Source organism: Limulus polyphemus, unplaced genomic scaffold (assembly GCF_000517525.1).
Source record: "Limulus polyphemus unplaced genomic scaffold, Limulus_polyphemus-2.1.2 Scaffold2458, whole genome shotgun sequence".
Lineage (NCBI taxonomy): Eukaryota > Metazoa > Arthropoda > Merostomata > Xiphosura > Limulidae > Limulus > Limulus polyphemus.
The window spans coordinates 96714-112106 of record NW_013668068.1 but is presented as its reverse complement, the minus strand read 5'-3'; the positions used below and the strand labels follow the sequence as shown (position 1 = coordinate 112106).

Below are 15393 nucleotides of genomic sequence, written 5' to 3'. Positions count from 1 at the left end.
ATATATATATATATATATATATATATACTAAACCAAAATCGGTATATAAGGATCCGTTTAACTAGGTGATTGATGGACATATAACCAGTTGCAAAATGTCTTGAAACCAAATGTATCTGAACACCTTGGAAATGTACAAACTTCTTATATAATATATATATATATAATGTTCAATGGTGAATGATCAAAAATGATTAGCATAGAGGTAGTTTTAAATCTTTTATGATCTTCCATACAACATACATTTTTCTTTCATCACATATTATTCTTCTGTATGAAATCATTTAGGTGAACCCTAAAATGGAAATAAATAAACATGATCTAATGAAAGTTTTTTTTTGGGGGGGGGGATAGCAGGTACATCAAAAATTGTGGAACTGGAGATTTTGAGACAAACAAGAAAGTAATCAACACCTATATTATTTTACACTTTTTTTTACAGGAAAATGAATGAAGTTTCCAAATGTTGGATTTGCACTTCTAACAGAGAAAGATCATGATCTTGGTTGATGAACAAGATAAGGATAAAAACAATTTCTTGTAAGATAGGCAGAGGTTCATGCATGAACATACATGATATTCCATATGTGCCTTTTCAAAGACTTAGTTTGCATATGATTGATCAGTAATATGGTTTAGGGGAAATTAATTTGTACAAGTGTTGTCTCAGTACAATTACATTTTTAATCAGATATTAGAATTATACATACATTTTCTCAATATTTTATAAAACGACCAGTATGTACTTTACAGGTCTAATCATTGTAATAATAAACTTAACATTTTATGAAATGACCAGTTTATATAACTGGTTTGTAATTTTAATAATTGGAACAAGAGTTAAAGTCTAAATAATGAAATAGAATAAATATTTAGAGAAAATTTTAGTTTGCTTAAAAGAGAATTGCGTACTTTAATATTTATGGCTTTAATATGGTTTACTAAATGTTTATAAATATAATTATCCTATTATGCCATTAGTTTGAAATTTGGATACCTATTATGATGAAATGACAGGTTTTTTAATTATTTTAATAAAACATTTGAAAAAAATTAATATACGGCTAAGAATAGTTTTGAGAGATCTAAACAACTGGCATACTTATGACTTGATGAACAAGTTTTAACATCGATTTCTTGTAAAATATCATCCCTTGACAACAGACAATTTACTTAACATTAGATTTAGTTTTCAAGATGATACATTTGTACAGAATCTAAGTAAATAAATTTTTGTTTAACTTTTAAATTTGCATAAAAAATATCATTTTAAGTTTAATAACAGTATTGCTATGGGCTCAAAATTGGCATTTAGTCTAGCAGATTTGTTTTTATTTTATCATGATAAACAATGTTTGAGTAACTGTCCTGAGAGTTTAAACCTGTTAGATATCATAGGTATGTTGATAGTACCTTTGTTATATTTAAAGAACAAGCAAGTGTTTCTTAGAATATCTGAATAAACATCCTTGTATAAATTTTTACGGTTAAAAGAAGAAATAATTCAAATTTGGCTTTTGCTTTTTTATGTGTAGATATTAATATCTCTGGAGATCATTTAGAAAAAGAAAGTATCATAATCAAAGATATACAAGTTCATATACTTATGTTGATGGTGTTATACCTATCAAATATAAGGTTAATTTGATAAATATCTTATTCTACAGGGCTTGTGATATTGCCAGTAACTAACATTATTTTTATAAAGAAACTCAAAGTATAAAAAATTGTTTTTAAATGTCATGTATACCCCTCAAAAAGTGAGTTTTGATGTGCCAAACTATCATTATATGTCAGTCTTCCATTTATGGGATGAAAACAGTTATGAGTTGAAAAATCAAGTCAAAAATATTTTGAAATCAAATTATCCACTATTATACATAGCATTGTTTAGGTTATTCCCATCAAAATTATTATTATTATTTCAATTATGAGAGTCCACATGCATGCACTACCTTGCATATATTATAATTAAAAAACATCTGCCAGTTATTTACCCAGGTTACAAAATAAGCTAAAGCTTTTTCGATTAAACTAGCCAACTTATCCCCAACTTCCAAAGAGATAATTTTTTTTTAACAAATCATGATTTATTTAGACAAAAGTAAAACCTCCTGAAGGACACCTAAGTATGAGCTATCAATGAAGATATAAATCTTTTATGTCTGCTTTGAGCCTTTTTCATGAGAATTAAAGCTTTTTTGCTTTCCTTTACATATTAGGTATAAAAAGAGTAGAGTAACATTTCTCAGTGAAGGTTTTCAAAGCTAAACTATTTTTGACCATGCCTTTTTCTTTTTGCAACATCACTTTCGTTTCAGATTCATTATCCACATTTGACTTCCAGTAGCATCCCCTAAGCTAAGAACATGCATGTACATCATTACAGTATTTAAGCAACTCTGTAATTAATTAAAAAAGGTTAAATGCAGTTTTCAAAAAAATTTATTTCAAGTATGTTTGTCAACTACATGTAAATAATTAAAGACAAATGTGTGATCAGGGTTCTCATTAGGGTCCCACAGTGAAGGTTTTTGGACTCTCAACTTTTTTTTTTCAAGAGTTAGAATTTTATGGATTGCAAAGATAAAGAAAAAAAGCACTTTGGTGTGAATTAAAAACTTTATTTACAATTTACACTGCATGTGTTTTCACTTTATGTGTGAAAGTAATTTTCATGGTAAGATTAAAAATACTTCTTTATCTGGAAACATTCAAATATCATTTGCATAACCCCTAAAACCTCTCAAATTATTTTTTTCAGAATAACTATATTTATTTTATTTACCCTAACTCTATAGTCTATATGAGATCATTTGATTTGACTAATCTCGTAAACAACATAAAAAATAATAATAATTATTATAAATTCCCCTATTTTCTTTCTGTAATGACTGAAAATTGAACAGAAAATCACAATTGTTTATTCTAAGTAGCTTAAAGCTTGTAACAGTATTCATCTATTTATACTTAAATTTGATTTTTTTATTGCCCTTTGAAACACATCTAACTATTATTTGCACTATATAAATTGCAAATCACATGGCAAACGTGCAGCTCACATTACAGTATTGAATTACATAATGCACTACTCATGAGCGGTTATCATAAAAAATTATTGTTAATATTATCATTTATTTTACTTTAGTTAACCTAAAATGTTTTTAATTTTTACATTTGAGTTACTTTTATAATAATAAATAAAGAATACACATGAAAAACAAGAAATAAAGTATTTACCTGGGTCTTTTTTTTTTTTTACTCTCAACTGTTGGTGAAACTTAACCCTACTTTTTCATACAAATTGTACTACTGCATTAAGTAATTTCTATTTAAAGAAACAATATTCCATAACTAACTCAATTTTTCTGGCATTCTAACTGTGCAACAACAGCCGTTAGAAATTCAACTAAGCTCATTTATGTGTTTCCTGTACAAATAAAGTTTGAACTCAAAGGAAAATAGACAATTCTCTGTGACTAACAACGAAAACATGAGTAATTTTCATTAAATTTCGTACTTCTCGAAGGGGTGATAAAAAGATTAGAGAAGAGGGAAGACATAGATAACAAACATTATAGTTCTCTTACTAGGGGGAGATTGAGGACTTTCTTATAAAATAAAGAACTTAAATAATACTAAACTTTTATTTATTATCTACATTCTGATGCTGAGTTTATTCATATACGTTGATGATGAAGTAGTTTAATTAAATTTTGAATATAACTGTGAAAGGTTGTGGCATGCACATTTTGACCTTTCTGAGTGAAAGGGTTAATCATGTGGCTTTATTTTTGTGCCATTTATTGTCATTGGTGAAACCTGTTGGAAGTTGATTGTGGACAGCTGTGTGCAAACTGTATGCTGTTTAGTTTGAAGCAAATTACTTGTGCTAATAGAAAGAAAAGGGTAGCTATAAGTAAAAAACCAGGTTGGCTCACAAAGAGTTTAAGAACTTTAAATTGACTGGTATGACAGGAGACTTAGAAGATCAAGAAAGTTGGTGAAACAGGAAATTAGGATATCAAAAAGTATGTACGAGAAAAAGTTGGCTGAAAATATAAAAATTAACAATACGGATTTCTTTAAATACATCAAGGGAAAACAAAATGTTAGGATAGGGATAGGGCCCTTGAGGGATGATAAAGGAAGACTAGTATCTGATGATTATGAGATGGCTAGGTTATCAAATTTTACTTTTTCTTCGGTTTTTGCTAATGAAGGTTTGAGCAGTATTGTACATCTTGATCAGTTGATAAATGGAAATGAGATCAAACATTATGACTGCATTAATTCTGGGCTAGTTAAGAAAAAAATTGAGAGGTTTAAAAAATGATAGGCTTCTGGGCCAGATAATATTTCCCCAAGGGTTTTGAAGGAAGTTAAAGATTGGATATGTGAGCCACTTGCTACTATTGAATAGTGGGCAGGTACCAGAGGATTAGAAATTAGCTAATGTAACTCCTCTTTTCAATGGACATGATAAAAATTGTCCCAGTAATTATAGACCCATTAGCCTTACATCAGTTGTGGGAAAAATATTGGAAAGTATTTTAAAAGATGCTTTGCAAAGTCATTTAACAAAGATTAGAATTTTAATTGATTGTCAACATGGTTTCACTAAGGGAAAATCTTGCCTTACAAATCTTTTATCATTCTATGAAAAGGTTACTGTTCATGTAGATGAGGGTAAGGGTGTAGATTTGGTGTATCTGGATTTTCAGAAAGCATTTGACATGGTTCCACATAAAAGGCTTTTAAAAAAAATAGCTCTATAGGAGTGAAGGATAAGTTAGCAAATTGGATAGAAGAGTGGCTGGATGGAAGAAAGGTTTGTTACAAATAGAGTTCAGTCAAACTGGATGAATGTCACAAGTGGGGTACCTCACGGCTCAGTCTTAGGACCTTTGCTCTTTTTGATTTACATCAATGACATAGATGAAGGGATAGTCAAAAAATTATTTAAATTTGCAGATGATATTAAGGTCTTAGGTGTTGCTAGCTTTGAAGAGGATGCTGCTGATTTACAAAAGGATTTAGATCATTTAGTGAGTTGGGCAAATAAATGGCAGATGGGTTTTAATTATAATAAATGCAACATAATTTATCTGGGTTATCATAATTTGAATTATAAGTATAATTTGGATGGGAATAACTTTAATAGTGTTATGAAGGAAAGGGATCTTGGTGTAATAGTCGATCAGTCTCTAAAGCCATCCAAGTAGTGTGGTGTTGCTAGTGGTAGGGCAAATAGGATTTTAGGTTATATCTATAGAAATATTAAATACAAGTCTAAAGAGGTTATACTTTCATTGTACAGGTAACTAACTGGTTAGGTCACACTTGAAATATTGTGTTCAGTCTTAGGCTCCTTATCTTAGGAAGGATGTTGAATTGTTGGAAAGGGCTAATAGAATGGTGCCTGGGATGGAGGGGTTGCCATATGACAAGGGGCTGAAATCTGTCAAATTGTTTTCTCTTGAAAAAAGAAGAGTTAGGTGGGATCTAATTGAGGTGTTTAAGATTGTAAAGGGAATTGATAGTGTTGATGTATCATCTTTTTTATATTTAACTATGCGAGTCAAGAAATGTGTTGACATGACTTTTGATCTGTGATCCGTGCCAGTAGGGTTAAGATTATAAAGGGAATTGATAGTGCTGATGAATCATCTTTTTTGACACTTAACAGTGAGAATAGTAGGGCTAGGGAACACATATATAAATTTTGGCAAGGTAGGAATCATCTTCAGCTAAGACTGTTTTATTTTTCTAACAGGGTGGTTGGCCTTTGGAATGGGTTGCCTTCAGATATTGTAGAGGCAGTAAATTTAAGTGAGTTTAAGAAAAAGCTTTGTAAGTATATAAATGAAAAAGGCTGAGTTTACTTATTTTTTTTATCATTTTAATTTAATTTTGAGGATGGAACAACCAAGGTGGACCAATAAGTCCAATGTTGTCCCAAAATATTATGTTATGTTGCCTTGCATATGGGCATTTTGCAGTGTGTATTCATTCACATCTCATGCATAAAGGATCCAGGAGTTCATGTTAAGTAGAACCCTGATGACTAATACCATAAACATATAACATTCATGTATAATGCAGGTCTGTAACATAAAGAAAAATACAAACTATGTTATCAATAACAAGGAATTCTAAATGTTCTTAATTAATTACATGTAATTTAGAATAGAAATGGTTATTTTGGTTGCTTGATCATGTGGAGTGTACAAACAATCATTACACTCAGTGGTGTAAATATACCCCTGCAGTCTGAGCCAAAAGGGAGGCCTGATAAACTTAAGAATTGCTGGCAAGGGGAATAAATGTAGAAGACCCAATTAGTTTTTATGCAGGGGGCCCATCTTTTGTAGTTACACCACTGCATGCACTTTATAATTTTCTATATTGCAAATACATTATAATATACATTGTACATATTACAAGTCTAAAAAACACCATTTTTAAAACTTGAAAAATAATATGTTTAGTAATATGTGGAATAAGATGGTATTTTAAAATACTGGTAAATTCTCTTGAATGTACAAAAATACATACATATGCACACATAATCAGTATGGATCTGAATGATTGCACTTTTAGTCTTAGGCATGAATTCATTAATAATACTATGCATATTGCACTAACACTTAAATATCATGTGAATGTCCTCCTTCTTACGGAGGATATGTGCAAAGTTTTGAACACATGTTCTTGTGTGTGTATGAAACCTTTGACATTAGTTCTGTCATGTACTACAGTGTAAATTGTCTTATATGGCCACTTTTTTATGTTTTCATTAAAGGATAAAGATAACTTTTAAGTCTGGCCATCTTTCTAGTTAGCCAGACCACTTGTGTTTTGGTTTTCAATTGTTGTACATGTAATATGAAACAGATGCTAAACACCAGAACACATACTGTGACAATTTGAAATTTTTAATCCATTAAAGATATCCACTTGAAGTCATGTGAAGCTTCATTCTCTTTCTTTGTAGCTGGGATGCAATTAATACGGTAATTATCAGCTTGTTATGGGTTTTGTTTCCTTATTTAAGACTAATTTGCTTTCTGCTCAAGAAAAGTACAATTTAGAAACTTAGAAATGTATTAGTTATAGCATTGGTAGCTTTTCATACAGTATTATAAAATATTATGGAGACCATTTATAATAGAAACATAATTGCAAATGTTGATTCTTTTTCAGGTAATATGTACAATATCTCTAAATGCACTCCCTGTGTATGTGCATGTAGTTGTACCAGTTCTGTATCAGTACTTGTTGTCACATTATAAAATGACAGAATACTTGTTGAGTGATGAAAGAAAAGGCTTCCTTCATGCAAATAAGGAGGGTTTGTGGTCACTGTTTGGTTATACTGCCATATATCTGTTTGCTGTACAAGTTGGTAAACTGCTCTTTAAACCAAGGTATATCTTAAACATTTTTGTTACATGCCAGTACTTTGTCTCAATACTTGTTAATCAAAACATTATATAGTAGTTATTTCTCTACTTTTTAGTACTAAGTCTTTAATGAGGTTGTGTAAAAAGGCTTATGTATAATGACCATTTCAGGAACTCTGGTGCTTTGATAGTGTCAAATGATACATATATCACTGTGCTTTTACTGAAATATGACTTTTGTTTCATATTTTTGTGTTTTTTGATTTTCAAATATAACATGAGTGGTGTTTCTGTGATTTTGTTACTCTTCAAGTAATAAATGTGGTCAGAATGTATTATTCTTAACAAAGTATGCAAAGATTAAATGTAGAAGAGGACTCCATATCACTCAAATATCCTGTATATGTTATAATTGATTCTTCAAGTGTAAAGTAAGGCTACATACTAAAAATGTTTGTTTGCCCTTACCCATCCCTATACAATAAAGTTGGGTGGGTAGGTAGACCTCCTTTTTATTACTTTAATACTATCTATAGTTTCTTTCAGATGTTAGTGCATAATGTTTTCATCCATTTGAACAACACATTAAACAATGGTTCTAGAAATATCAAGAGTCTGGAACTTTCAACATTATTTAGCCAAAAATATACTTCTTTCAACAGGGAAAAACTTGTATGCTCAACCATTTATGAATTTTACAGTTAAGTGTAAAAAATTTGATACAGTAGATAGCATGTGCCCATGAAAAACGTGATTGATAGCCCAACCAGATGATCTTCATAAAATACGATTTTTATGTTGGAAGATTAGTCGTATCAGTAATGGAAACAAAACATATATGTGCATGCAGTTGTATCAGTTCTGTATGAGTAGTTGTTGTCACATTATGAAACAACATAATACTTGTTGAGTGATGAAACATTTTAATCAGTACTTACATTAATTAGTGTAACTTTAGGCCCTTTTCTTATTTTCTATTTTATCACTGCTATTCAAAGAAACAATGACTAGATGGTAAACATTTTGGTGATATTAATCAGGAACAAGTTGAAAGAAATTTATAAAACTGATTTTTAGGGCAATCAGTTAATAAAAAAGTTTATACTTTTTTGGCAATATGATTTTGACTTTAATTATTGTTTTCTGGGTTGGTCACACACTGCCAAACTATTTTTATTTTGACCTAAATAACAATTTGGATCAAGGCCTGTGTGTAATGTATGCCTTTGATATGCATATATCGCTTACCTTACTGTCTTACAGTATTTAAATTTGGATAGGGTTTTAATTTAGAACCACATATATCCTAAGTTGAGTGAGAAATTTGTCTATGGTGTTACTCTCTTTAGAAGAACACAGACAAGGGTGATGTTTACTGTTTCATAAGGTAGTTGTATTTTAACAAACATTGCCCTGTGTATGAGAGTATTTTATGACCATCACTTGAGGTGGAAAATATCACCTCAATTATTAGACTTTTATCATGTATTTGAAAGTACCACTGTACAACTTATTTGTATTAAATACATCATATTTTTCTTTACTTATAATGAGACTTATTTCATAGTTTCTATTTTCATGGTTCTTAATACCATAGTTAAACATTGTTTTCACCAATACTTTTGTGTTTGTTTTTATCTTCATTTGTAGTTTTTTCTTTTTCAATCAGCCAGTAACAAATTATTACTCTTGTCCTTTTACATATAAGATCCTCAAATCCCTAGTTATTGTGGTGATCAAGTGACTGTGTTATTTTATTCCAAGTCTTGGAACACACAATTCTGCCAATATAACTAGATTTTCGTGTTTCTTTTTAGAATTTACCTTTTTCTCCTGAAAAACATTTACAGCAGATATCATATACTACAACTTATTTTCAGTAGTTGCTACCAATAGTCAGTAAAAGTGTTGAATTGTAGTTACAAAACTGAAGTAGAATGTGTTTTTGTAGTGTTGACTGTTTGTAAAAACTATAACTCTAAATAAATGTAAATAAAAAATGTAGTTGAGCTAAATGGAGAGAACTGAATAATAATGCCTTTAAATAAAAATATTATCGAAATTATTTCCTTAAAATGGTTCACTAAATATTCATTCTAAACTATGGAATAGTCATGACATCCTGAACATATAAAGCTGGGGAATTAGTGAAATTTGCTAATTGATTACTCATTCAAGTAATTATTTATTCTCACATGAGATTAATCTTCTAACTTGCAGCTTCTTTTGGGTTTTTTAAAGACCTTTAATATGATAGATATCTTGAGATACAACAATTTAGAATTAAGCTACATTTTTTAATCTTAAACTGTTGTACATGAAAATGTCTCGCATATCCAGTTTAGTAAGAAAACTGTAATAAACTATAAATATCATTAATACCATTCCATCGGATTCTTCCTACAAATTTTCACAAGACTACTCTATTGAAACTAAATAAACTGATTTTTATTTAAAAATAAATATTCCTGTCACAGTATGTGAAAGATAATGTATAGGATGTCCCACAAATATACACATTTTAATGTGGCCCCAAAAAATACAAAATGTTGTAATTACTAAATAATGAATGCATTTATTTAAAGACTAATGGTGAAACTTTATGTCCCATAATCCCTTCTCACACCACATGTTCAATATAGGCTCCACGTTTGCTAATAACAGGCTGCATTTGGACTGCCATATTCTTCATCAGTTCAGGGGATGTCTGAATCTCCTGGCAAATACTCTCCTTGATCTCATTAATAGTCTGAGGCTTGGGTTAGCATAAATTCTGTCTTTTAGATAACCCCATAAAAAGAAGTCTGGAGGTGACAAATCAGGTGAATATGGAGAATATTCCACATCCTCATAAAGAGAAATCAGTCAGTATGAGTAGTTGCCCCATCCTGCTAGATCCACTGTATTCTCATGTGAATACCTCAATTTATTTGTTAAGACTATTTGTATAGTTCAGGAAGTTTAAATTCCTCAATTATTTGATGATAGTTAACCTGGTTAACAGTGACTGATTTTCCTTTATGAGGATGTGGAGTGGCCTCCATATTCACCTGATTTATCATCTCCAGACTTCTTTTTTATGGGGTTATCTAAAAGACAGAATTTATGCTTGGAATTTGAATGAGCTTTTTATGAGGATGTGGAGTGGCCTCCATATTCACCTGATTTATCATCTCCAGACTTCTTTTTTTATGGGGTTAACTAAAAGACAGAATTTATGCTTGGAATTTGAATGAGCTTAAGAACAGTATTCACCAGGAGATTTGGAACATCCTCCTACAAACATTCCCTGAAGTGATGAATAATATTAAAACCATAGTAAGATAAAAAAATATTTAATTACAGATGTTTCAAAACTTTTTCTAATTCCATCATCAATGCGAAAATTTTTTTAATAATTAATAACTTTATAAGTATAAAAAACAGCTTTTAAGTGAGAAGTAGTTGATATGGATGGAAGTTTAGAAACATATTGAAATGATTAATATGTTTACATTTGATGGTTAAGACTGGATTTAAGAAACTGTAGAAACACACAAGAATGCTGAGAAATTAATAAATCCAACAACTTACAGTTTACTTTACTAGGCAGTGTGTAAGCTGAATGTCAGACGTTTGTTTTTCCCTTTTCAGTATTCTATTAAGCTAGAGTTAGCCATAATTAAGCAGGAGTCTTGTTTATGTAAATGGCTTATTGGTGTTACATATTTTTAGACAGTTATTAGTCCATGTCTAGTAAATTTCAACAAACAAATGAGCATGTTATTCAGCAATCAACATTTTTTTATTGAATAAAAAAGAATTAATACTAACTTACCATAGCTTTTTTCATTAAAGCAACCTTACCATAAATAACACTAGTTACATTTGTAGCTTGTAATGAGTAAGCGGTATATTAATTTAAAGGCACAGTATTATTTAGTCCAAACAAAGTAAACATTAACAACATGTATCACTATGACTATTATGTGACAGCATTTTTTATATGTTGAGTACTTGGAATAATAAAAAACAGTAATAATTAGAAACATTAATTTTGATTAGTTGATTATTTGTATGAGTTATGGCACTAACTGATTAAGCTGAAGAGCCTTGAATTAATCAAAAACTAATACTGATAAATCATAATGGCAGTATTTCAATTACTTGGATATTTGGAATAATTGAAAAAACTAATTTCAATTAGTTGATTATTTTCATGACATTAATTGGCTTAATGCTAATTGATGTAATCAATGCTCGTAGGTTATTGATTAATTTCCTAGCTCTAGTGATAAGTGATATGTTTCACACATGCATCAGCCATTCAGTGAGCTTGTTTGAGGCTTACTCAATAAAGTTATAGGTATCTTGAAGTAAAAAATGGATATCAAAAAATTGAGAAGAATATGAATTTATTCATGATAGATAATTTCATAATAGTTCTTTCTAATCAGTTTAAATATTAATTTGTTCAAGAATTGACTGAACAAACTGCAGTGGATTTTAAATAGTCAGTCAAATTATAGAATTATCAGCAAGACTGCACCCTATTAACTCCTTAGTACAATTGAATTTTACATTGTGAATTGAATATTATTATTAAATTGTATTATATTTATTTGCTTTGATTTACTGGTTAAAATGCTTTTCTTTCTTAAAATTTCTCAAATATGGATAAAGGTGATTGAGAGAGATTCTCTTTCAATCACAAAACTTAATTTCAAGCTCTGGTACATATATTGTAGCAAGATGTAATTGTGCAAAAACAATAGAAGCATTTTCATTTATAGCCTTATTAAGCAGTTGTATTTTTACATAATACTATAAGTGTTAGCTAGGAAACTTGTAATGCATGAAGTGTAAGTTTTTACAGTTTATTAGTAATTTTTCCTAGTAAGTTTCTGTCAAGAAATTCATACATTCAAAAAAGAGTTATTGGTGTGTTTTTTTTTTCAGAATTTTTCTCTGTTGTATTATAACTGTGAATTTTATTTGAAACTGCTATTTATAGACTCACACAAGATTTTACAGTATCAATTTTCTTATACAGTATGTTCTTGGCATATGCACATTTATTTTTCAGAGATACATTAAAAGAGTGGCTTATTTTCCTTGGTTATCTGTTACTTGCTGGAGGGATGTTTTGGATCTTTATGCACTTTTCTGTTGAAAATATAGAGCCTTGTTCAAGAAGAACTGCAAATCTTTCATACGTTTTGTGGATGGTAAGACTGTTTTGTCTTCTGTTGCCTTTTAATTTTTGGGAGAATGTCTAATTTGTTGAAAATGTAAAATTTTATTTGAAAAGAGCTGTGAAATATGGACAGGTGATTTTTAAAAAGTATATAGGACAAAAATTAAGGTAGTGGTACTGAATACATAAGGTAACTAATAGAAAATACATATAAGCACCAGACAAACAAGATGCAATTCAGTTGATGACATGCTTAATCTTTTGTAGCAGTTTATTTTACATGTTTTTCAAATCCATTTATTTAAACATTCTTTATCTGACATTTGAGAATAGGTAAAGTTTGTTTTTTTCAGTTTCAGTTACTTTGTAGAGTCTGAAGGCATCTCATTTAGGTAATTACTTGGAGATACATGTAATTTTCAGTTTATACTTGAAATTTCTGTCAAGGTTATTTGCACATGAAGAACTTCACTCAATGGTGGTTTGTATATTTGATAACAACTTAAATATTTTAGGTGGAACATGATTTTATACATAAACTTTTCATATTTTGAAGTTTAACAATTTTATTTGGCCTGTACATTGTTAATTTTAACCTATACTAAATTGACTTGACCAAGAGAAAAGGCAGCCATATTGTACTTTTAAATTTTTATGGTGACAAGATAATCTTGTGCATTAAAGGTTATCTCTTCAAGTTAAAAACTACTTGTTGTTTGCATTATTGATTTGAAACTGTTGAAATATTTTGATCACAATTTACATACATGTACTCATGTTAGAAGGACTACATTAATCATTCATATAATATTTTGTTTTAGCAGTGATATGGTGACTTCTGTCAAGATCATCATATATTTCACGTTATTTTATACTTGGACTTATTTACTTTTACATTGAAAAGTACATATAATTTTATAATTTAATGTCTTACATAAATGTTCACTGTTTCAGTTTGAATGTTATTGTATATGTTTTATTTTGTATTAAAAACTAACATTTGTAATAATTGTTGTTATTTTCCTGTTTAACTAAAAATAATACAAACTTAACAACTTTTACATTTAGCATTTCAGTGCCAGTTTGATCAGAATTACAAATAATATAAAACTGTATGTAATGAAAAAATATACATTTCAGGTTGCCTTTAACCTCATTATTTTGGCAGTTCAGTTAGCTGAAATAATTTTGACCAGTTTATTAAGAACACAAAAGTTGATGTTGGGACCAAGAACGATTCTAATCTCCAAAGACAAAGAGAAAGAACAATACAGAATCATAGTGGTGGAGGCTATCAGTCAAAATGCTTTATTGTTTTTCTTAGTTGCTAATGTTGCAACTGGTGCTGTCAACATATGTGTTCAGACATTGTACACTTCTTCATTAATTGCTGTGATAATCCTAGTTTGCTACAGTTCATTTTTTATGTTTAGGAGTAAGTGCTTTATACAAGTATTCAGTGCAATATAAATTTTGGTAAATATGCAGGTTATGTTTTCATTATTTTTAATAATGTAGTTATGGTGTTGTTTTTTTAATAATACATAAAAGAACGTTTTTTTACTACATACTTGGATTTTCTGTTGATACAATAAAGATACATACAGTACTTTCCAAAAGTGTTAGGACAAAGTCAAAAATTAGATTTCAGGCTACTTTTAAAGTATAATGGAAGGTAAATCACAGGTGAAACATCAAAATTTTATTAATCTTCATATTTAGTACAATAGAAACTCAGTGGAAGTGCTTGAGTTCAGCAAACAGTTAATATTTTGTTTGTCCCCCTTTTGCTTCAATAACTGCAGACAGTCTTTCAGGCATTGTTGCAACACATTTAATCAAAGTGTTCTTTGGGATTTTACTCCAAATGTCTCTAATACATTCCCATAAAGTTTCTTTGGAAGTAACTTTTGATTTCTCAAGTTTTTGATCTATCAAATCCCAGATCTACCCAATTGGGTTGAGATCAGGACTCAGTTGAATTACTCCAGTAGTTTCTTTCTTAGCTAAGTAATTTCTGCATAAGTTGGGTGAGTGTTTGGGGTCATTATCGTCTTGGTAGTACAATCCTTTACCAATATTATGCAAACCACTAGGTATACCATGACGGATCAGTATCTGATGGTACTTGTGCTGGTCCATTATTCCATATATTTTGCAAATATCTCCTGTCACCTCAGCAGAAAAACACACCCAAACCATCACACTGCCTCCTTTATGTTTTATGGTAGATGCTATGCATTGAGGTAAATATCTTTCACCTTTCTTCTGTAAAGCGTACAACCTATGCTTTGAACCATATATTTCATACTTGGACTTATCCATCCATAACACCCTTTTCCAATCATCAACAGTGCAGTTTTTGTACTTTTTATCAAATTTCAGTCTCATAACAATACTTGGAGAATGAAGTAAAGGTATTTTAACTGCTACACAACCAAATATTCCAGTCTCATTGAGTCTTCTTGATATTATAGATCTAGACACTTTTCTGTCATTTGGTACATGATCATTTATCTCATGCTTGAGATCAGTGGCAGTCTTCCTTCTGTCCCAAAGGCTGCATAAACAAAGATACTTAACATCAGTATCATTGAGTTTAGGTGTTCTGCCTATTCCTTTCCTATTTTCAAATTTACTCATCTCAGTCTCATGATCTAGGGTATATTTGACAGTGTTTGGGAAGCATTTCAAGTCAGCAGCAATTTGTCAGAAAGTCCAACCAGTATCACATAAAGCTTTAATGCAAACTCTACTTTACTGAGAATTCTCTATGCTTTTTTGGGCTGTGGCATGACAACAAAACTTAAT

General features: G+C 30.0%; 1 protein-coding gene across 1 annotated transcript in view; it reads left to right on the top strand.

The window, feature by feature from the left end:
* LOC106467007 (phosphatidylinositol-glycan biosynthesis class W protein-like) overlaps positions 1-14267 on the top strand; it is a 76805-nt gene extending 62538 nt beyond the window's left edge. The window contains exons 6-8 of the mRNA XM_013927316.2: positions 7207-7430; positions 12472-12613; positions 13723-14267. Of these exons, the coding sequence (XP_013782770.1) occupies positions 7207-7430; positions 12472-12613; positions 13723-14052 (696 nt within the window). The 3' untranslated portion in view covers positions 14053-14267. The remainder of the gene's footprint in view (positions 1-7206; positions 7431-12471; positions 12614-13722) is intronic.
* Positions 14268-15393: the final 1126 nt, after the last annotated feature.